This window comes from Triticum aestivum, chromosome 3B (assembly GCF_018294505.1).
Source record: "Triticum aestivum cultivar Chinese Spring chromosome 3B, IWGSC CS RefSeq v2.1, whole genome shotgun sequence".
Lineage (NCBI taxonomy): Eukaryota > Viridiplantae > Streptophyta > Magnoliopsida > Poales > Poaceae > Triticum > Triticum aestivum.
Genome location: NC_057801.1, coordinates 268,365,345 through 268,373,497, shown reverse-complemented (window position 1 = coordinate 268,373,497; position 8,153 = coordinate 268,365,345). Strand labels below are relative to the sequence as shown.

Here is an 8,153-nt window from a genome sequence, read left to right as displayed (position 1 = left end):
ACACCCTGAAGGTGATCGTCTTCAATGTCGACGGCGTCGAGGTGGTGGCCAAGCGCAAGAGGCAAGATGGGGCCTTTGCCATGGATGTCTATGAAGTTATCTCTACACCGTTAAGACTTTTGCGTAGGATGTTTTAGATTTTTCCGCCATTGCTTGTTGTTTAACTGCCTTTGAGTGTGCGTAAGACTCTGGTATATGGGTTTTTGCTATGCTTGTTTATCTATGTTCAACCTGTAAGTGTGCTAGTAACCCACCACTTCAACAAGAGGTTACCAAATCACATGCCTTGCAAAATACCATGCACTCCGCATCCCTAGAACATGCCTACAACCAAATACCATGCGTATGTTTCTTCTTAGCTAGGCTGGGGAGGATGTAGGCAAACAAACTATGTGCACAAATGGTTTTTTATCCTGTATTCACTCAGCCAGGTCCAATTCAGTCACATATGTAAGGAGACACAAAACAATGGACGATGCTAGGTGTCGGTCAGCCGGCCCAACTTTCGTCCGGTCTCCTGCCGAGCACCAAATTGCGAGCGCGTCAACGACACAGATACACACATACTAGGTCGTCGCTGCCATCTTCCCTCTTCCCGCACATGTGCACGAAAAAAAGGAGGATCTCCGCGCTTGCCAGCCACCTCACGCTCACCCTTGGCTGCCCCGTGCTTGTTGGGCACCCCATGCCACCCGTGCTCGTCCTCAGCCGCCCGCATTCGTCTTCTCCCGTCGCCACTTAGGAACACACCTTTGTTAGTCGCAAAAAAACATGGCCGCCATCGTGGTAGAGATTTTCATTGTTGGTTGTAGCAAATGAAGATGCATGGTTACAGCAGAAAACGTCGTCGCCGCTAATTATAGCTCACCATGCAGGTCGCAACATTTGCGTCGCCGGTTGTAGTAAATGACCTCACCGGTTCTAGCAAAATGACACCATGTGTCTAGCATTTCTGCTGCTGGCTGCATCACCTCTGTCACCGTCGTGGTCGTCGCCAATCTTAGCAGCGGCAACTGCCGCTTCAAGCGAATTGCATCGCTTGTTGTAGCAAAACAACATTGCGGCCAGGACCGTCGACTTCGTGTTCCGACAAATTGCATAGCCGGTTCCAGCTATTGGCGTCACTGGTTCCAGCAAAAAAAAAACTCGTCGGTGGCAACATGCATCGCAGTGGTTGCAGCTCGCGAACCTTGTGGTCTCCGCCCGTGACCAAGAGCTTGCAAGCCATGGCCGCAGAAACACAACACGCGGACATGCGGTTCCTAGCGACGATGCACGCTAGTCGCAGCATCCGTGTACGGCCTAGAGCTCTGCGGCATGTCTGTGCGGTGGGGGAGGAGGAGGAGAAGGCCATGGCGACGAGCGCGCAAGCGGGGTGGAAAGAAGAAAAGACGAGGGCGAAAGGAAGAAGATAGTGATTGAGGGGAAGATGGCTATGCATGGGTCTACAAAAACGCGTGGTACCTTGAAGTTGATGGGTTCTGCAGCGCGCGACGAATGCACAAGCAACCGATGCAATGCTCGGCTGATTGATTGTATTGAATCATTTACCGACTACAGTGTCAAAAACGCCCTTATATTATGCGACGGATGGAGTAGATCCTGCGCGCCCTTCCCAAACTTCCGTGGATCCAGACCCGTTAGGTAGGCAGAGCTCCACGAGTCCACCTGGCCCTAATCGCACCGAACCGAAGTGTGTCCTACTAGTACTAGTGATCGCTTACGGAACTCTCACACCCTCACTGATGTAAGGGCCCCATCACACCAGGGCCTACAGGTCATAGTAAGAGCCAAACGCTATGATCATATCACATGGCAGCGAGAAAAGAAAAGAGGGGAAAAAACGAACGCTCGCCGACGGCAAGGCGATCTATCTCCTGACGCCACCACCTTCAGCCTCGAGAGTCCAGATCCAAATCCGAACCCTAGTCCCCACGCGCTCTCATGGATAATTTCTTCAACTCCGTGTTCTCCGCCGCCGCCGCCGGCGAGCACGAGGAAGAGGAGGGCGAGGAGGAGGAGGAGCGGGAGGTCGAGCAAGCAGCGGAGAGGGACGGGGGAGGCGATTCTGGTGGCGGGTGGAGCTTCGGTGGGCTGATGAAGACACTGGCCGAGGAGATTGAGGGGCAGCGGGAAGAGCAGGATGAGGGCGGGCAAGGCGGCATGGCGGCAGCGGATGAGGTGCAGGGGGAGGAAGGGGGTGGCTCCGGCGGCGGATGGAGTTTCGCTGGGCTGATCAAGACGCTCGCGGAGGACTTGCCTCCGCGGGACGAGCAGGAAGCCGCGGAGGATGAGGACGACGAGCAAGAAGCCGAGGCGCCGGAGGGGGAGGCGGGGGAGGAGGGTGTTTCCGGCGGCGGGTGGAGCTTCGGAGGATTGATGAAGACGTTCTCGTCGCGGTCGGAGTCGGTGCTCGAGGGCTACCGCCGCGACCTCCAGGACCTCGGGTCTGGCCTCCGCGTCGAGACCACGGCCCTTCGCGCAGCCGCTGCGCGGGCTGCGGCGGCGCTCCCTGGCGCGCTCGAGGCCGGTGCGTCCGTCGCTTCCGACAGGCTCGAGTCCGTCGGACAGGCTGTCGATGACCATGGGGCCGCCGCTGCAGGACTTCTTTCCCATGCCAACGAGGCGCTCCGATCTGTCGACGCTGATGGCGAAGATGCTACCGGCGACGGCTCATCCCAACTCTCTGAGTCCGCCTCCGGAGCCTCCTGGCGTTCGTCCCTTCCGTCCAAGAAGTACACCCGTTTCGAGGCACAGGTTCTGGCGCTGCGTGCCGACCCTACCACGTTCACCGAGGAGCCTGAGGACGCCGAGGGGTTCAGCAGGTGGCAGGAGGCATTCAGCGTTGAAGAGAGAAAAGACGAGATTGAAGGCGTGCTCAGGGAGAGTCCTGGGTTGGAGAGCTTCGTGGAGAGGCTTGTGCCTTCGGTGGTAGCCTATGACATGTTCTGGTGCAGGTATTTCTTTGCGGTGGACAAGCTCAGGCAAGCAGAGGATGTCCGCACCAAACTCGTAAGCAGGGCCATGTTGAAGGAAGACGAGGAAGAACTCAGCTGGGAGGTCGATGATGACGATGATGATAATCAAGGTGATTACAAACAAGGCACTGTCACAATACCAGATAAGAAAGAGGAGCAAATCGGTGAGTCTGTTAGCCATGAAGCACAGGTTGAGGGAAAACAAGAAGTAGAAGCGAATGAAAAAAATGCAGCGGAAGATAAGGAGATGATTTTGGTAGCACCAAAGGACAATAATGGTGAATCCAGCGGTGAGGCATCGACACCAAAGTCAAGCAATGGCACTGGGCAGGAAGAGAAGACTGAAGCTGGCGACTCATGTAAGGAGAGTGATTTATCACTGGTGTCTCGACCGTCACTGCAGGAGGAAGATCTTAGCTGGGAGGAGATTGAGGATGTTGGTGATCAAGATGAGAAGAAAGCGGGGAGTCCACGGTCAAGCCCTAGTAGCAAAGTGGAGGATATCCGAAAACGGTTGAACTCTGTGGAAGACGATGAAGACCTAAGTTGGGATGTTGATGAGTAAGAGAAAGAAAAAATAGCGCACTCCTAAACTGAGTGCTCTAAAAAGCCTCAAGTTAAAGATGTTTCCATAGTTTTAACCTGTTTTTTCTCAAAAATGGGATCCTGGTGGTGTTCATAAAAATTCTCTTGGAGTTCTGTCTTACCATGTGAATATTGTGATGGTACACTGGCAATTCAAATTCAGTGGGGCTGTATTTTGATTACCCCCACTGTAAGAACTTAACAGAATGGTAGTGTTCTTCTGTTATGGTTAATAACTTATTTGCGGTTAGTGTCCACTTATTTCTAGTTAAATCATTACCAGCTTTCTGTTTGAATGTGATACATTAGATCATTTGCATTATGCACTCATTGTGACCGGTTTACCAAGCATGCTTTTGATATAGGTGGTTGCTATATATTCATCTGTTGCTTACTGGAAGGTAACTTGACTGGAGTTCATAGGTTGTTCTGCACTCCTGTCTTACATTTGCAGTGCTTGAAGGCTATTAGAAAATTTGGTTTCATAAAGACTACATTTTCACTGACGTCGTCATATCTGTAGGTCATTATGTTTGTTTCCATCTCTTCAATTTGTCTTTGGAATTGCTTTGATACGATCGTCGTTCTTCCTTACTGCTGATGCAACGATGTGAAATTGTATCAGTTTCAGTATAGGTAGCAATATTGGTTCGCTGTGAGGTTGCATCTGTATTTTCAGTTTGCGGTCACCTTTTCTTTTACTGGAACAATATTCCATTAACCAACTGGTGCGGCAACGTCGCTAGCAACCGAACTAAACTGGTGCAGCAACGTCGCTAGCAACCAAACTCGATACAAAGTCCGGCAGATGCTCCGTCCAAACAGTGGCGGGCAGAGCTGCATGGAAACCAAACTGCGCTAAAGCATGCGCTACTGAATTACACGTCCTACGGCAGAATACAAACGATCAAAGTGTGCAAAGCATAGACTTCCAGCTTCACGGAACAACACACTTGGCTCCCCTTACACAAAATAAGAGGATCATCCTTGACAAATCTTGATGCAAAACCTGTGTTTGGATGATTAGGAGGAGAGTTCAAGTCCTAGACTTACACACCGGTGCTCGCATTTTTCTGGATTTATTCCAGGCCTTTCCGCGATGAGCGTTCAGTAGGGAGGAGATGTTCCCGTCGACTACGAAGGCGCCGTGGTGACTTCGTCAATCTCAAGATGATGTGTCGGCTTAGTCTCTCGAAGGTGCTCGTAGGGGTAAGGTGTGCGTGCGTACGTTCATATGGGTGTGGGTGTATCCGTATGTATGAGCGTCCGCGTCTTAAAAAAAATAGACAAAATAAGATTATGTTTTGGTTATAAAACATATATTTCTGTCATTTCTTAAACTGATAAAATAATTATATGTCTGTGATTGAGCTGCTTTATTAGTTTATCAAAAACAAGAGAATGATTGATATTTATTTTCTTACGAATCAGGGGATTTATTGCTATTTATTGGGTTATCAAACATGTCTATCGGATTTTATCATTAAAAACAGTTTATTTACCGACCATGAATTTATTGTTATAATACATATTGATCTGGTTTATTGGGTTACCAAGAATTAGTTCGATGAAATCAGAAGGGGATGAAAAACCCTAAAAATCGGCGAGGGGTGGGAGGACGGGCAAAGAGGTGATGGGGAGAAATTTTGACGAAAGATTGAACCCTACGTATTTTTTAAGTAATAAGAAGCAGAGATAGAGACTAAAATGATAGTCTAAAATCCTTAGGAAGTGTACGTATAGCAAAGAGAAAGATGGATCATATATACCAATATAGAAAGATCCAAACGGGTAGATTTAATAAATCTTGACCATCAAATCATGTCAATCCAACGACCTATTACCTCCGTCCTGGTTTATTAGTTCTCCTTGTAGTTTGGGTCAAACTTTGACCTTTGATTTAACTATCAAAAAAGAAATTATACATCCTAAAAATAGTATCATTGGAAATCTCTTCCAAATATAAATCAAATAATATAAGTTTTATGACATACAACTCAAAATTTGTTAGTCAAATCTACGTTTTGTGCCCAACTTTGAACGTTTGACCCAACTCTTTCAAACATGTAAAATGGTCGCCATTGAAACAATATACTACCTACGTCCAGGTTTGTTGGTCCCCACAGGAGTGTCTTTCGGCCTATTAACGGCCCACACATGAGTTGGGTCATTTACGGTCCGACCTGACTTTTGGCCTCTTAACGTCCCATGTTCTGCATGATCCAATTCCAGCCCGGTGTGTCTTTTGGCCTATTAACGACCCACACCAGAGTTGAGCCATTTACGGTCTGACCTCATTTTTGGCCTCTTAGCGGGGCGGCCCATGTTCACCGAGGCATAATTCCAGCCTGACCTGGCTTTGGGCCTGTTAACGGTCCGTGTTGTTTACTGGCCCACTTATGGCCCGCTTGGATTTCGGCCTATTAATAACCCGACATTGAAATGGGCCAAGCATTAACGGTGGTCCATTTTCTGCCTCCTAATGGCCCATTGGCTCATTTCAATTATTGCGGCCCAATGGAGATTTCGGCATGTTAATGACCCGTCAACTAATTGGGCCCGCTAAAATTCCAGCATGGTTGTAGGCCCAATTAGCCCACATCGATTTTGGCCCAGCTATTACTTTGAGCCTATTATGAGGACCATTTATGGATAGCGGCAAATCCGATCCATGAAAGGCCCAAGACAATTTTGGCCCAGCTAATATGAGCCCATTACAAGGCCCATTATGGACAGTGGGCCGCTCCCCTCGATGAAGGGCCCACATCGCTTTGTTCTAGTTATTAATATCACTTTATAGTTTAGCTTGTTATCCGCCAGTTGAGCTTTCGACCCAGAAAGCTGGAGTGCGAGCCACACTAAGCAAATATAAGGCATACAAGGAAAAATGTAGCACATCGAAGCATATGTTATAGAAAATTACATCCACTAGGCAATCAAAGATTGATGCTAGTATAAATAAATGAATGGGCTTAATGATCTACAACCTCAGCGCGGATGACACCCTTAAGCATGTGAGCAAGTTCTTTATTCTTTGCTATACTGTCACTGGAATCATCGATTAGTTGTTGTTGCGCAAGAATGTGCACCTCTTATTACTCCATGATTTCCATCATTGCTTCAACCAGTAATTGGTTCACAAACATACATCTTTTTGTTAGATTCGAGACAGAGGAAACTGAACATATTCATATGACGATTTTGTCAAGCTTCTATCACTGATAGTGCAGAGTGTCTTGACCACTGCATCATAACTTAAATTAGGGGGGACTGAACATATTAATCAGGAGTTATTACCATATTACCTGCACTAGATTTATTGGATAAAAACAATGGGTTTGCCTTGCTGTCTTCAGACTTTGTCTTCTTATCTTCAGCATCCTGCACCAAAATTAACACACTATGACATTGCTATCGTTGGCCAGGTTAGATAATAGGAAGGCAACATTGATACAATGAACATTTGGGCAACCAGACCACACCAGCCTGCATCAAATTAACACAATATGGCACTGCTATCATCAGCCAGATAAGTTAATAGGAAAGCAACATTGCACAATGAACGATTGGGCAACCGGACCACAACACTAGATTTTAGTAATGTGCAATATATGAGATAGTACAATCATGCAACTTAGTATGCTCCTTACAAAAATCTACATTAGCGCCTTAATTATATATTTTTCTACAAGTAAATTTAGATTAGATAATTGGTGTAGGATACTGAAGGTTGGATTCACGCGATGCTACTTAACAAAATACATACTAATATAAAAATACTGTGATATACAAAATGTATTTACATACGGATTGGAGCACAGAGCATTTCTGCAAGATACTTTCCTCGAACACGATCTCAGTTTAGAAGGTTTGCTATCCTTTAAGCATATTTTCTACAAGTGAGATGCGTAAGACACATGTAGAAAATATAAGTTCAAATGTGATCTGAATGTTATAAAATTTCATGATGCGAGGATACGCACACACTTCTTAGCAAGGAGTTGACATATTTTTGCTGGACTGGAGCGGACTGGTTCTTGGACTACTAGAATCTGGTTATTATGTGGAGGAGTTCGATTTCTCTGTGCTGGAGCAGTTTCTATGAACACTGGAGTTGGGTTACTATCTCTTGGAGTTTGGATCTTTTGAAAAGACCTTGTCTGTAGCCCTTCAGATTCTAACATAGCCCTCTTCCCCTTGCATGCCTTATATAAAAGAATGACGCTTCAGTTACAAAACATGCTATGACAGAGAGATGGAATAGGTACTGAAGAATGGAAAGGCATGGCATATTGACATGTACTCCTTCCATCCAAAAATAAATGGATGTGTCTAGACGTATTTTAGTTCTAGATACATCCATTTTTACCCATTTCCATGACAAGTAATCTGGATGGAGAGAGTATGATGTACAAGCTAGGGATACGACATGACAACAGAGTAAAAGAAACACTAGTTAATGTAAAACTGTATGGTAGCTGGATAGGTACATAAAAACATGAAGGCAACGTATGCGCACGTATGATGGGAAAACTAAGATGACATTGCAAGAGAATAGTAGAACAACACTTCAATGTTAAAAAGCATGGT

General features: G+C 46.5%; 1 protein-coding gene across 1 annotated transcript; it reads left to right on the top strand.

Annotated features, from left to right (window-relative positions):
• The first annotated feature begins 1,789 nt into the window (after positions 1–1,789).
• Positions 1,790–3,845, top strand: LOC123069669 (BSD domain-containing protein 1). Its single transcript, XM_044492591.1, has one exon. It carries the CDS (start codon positions 1,945–1,947, stop codon positions 3,541–3,543), a length of 1,599 nt encoding a protein of 532 aa, XP_044348526.1. The 5' UTR covers positions 1,790–1,944; the 3' UTR covers positions 3,544–3,845.
• Positions 3,846–8,153: the final 4,308 nt, after the last annotated feature.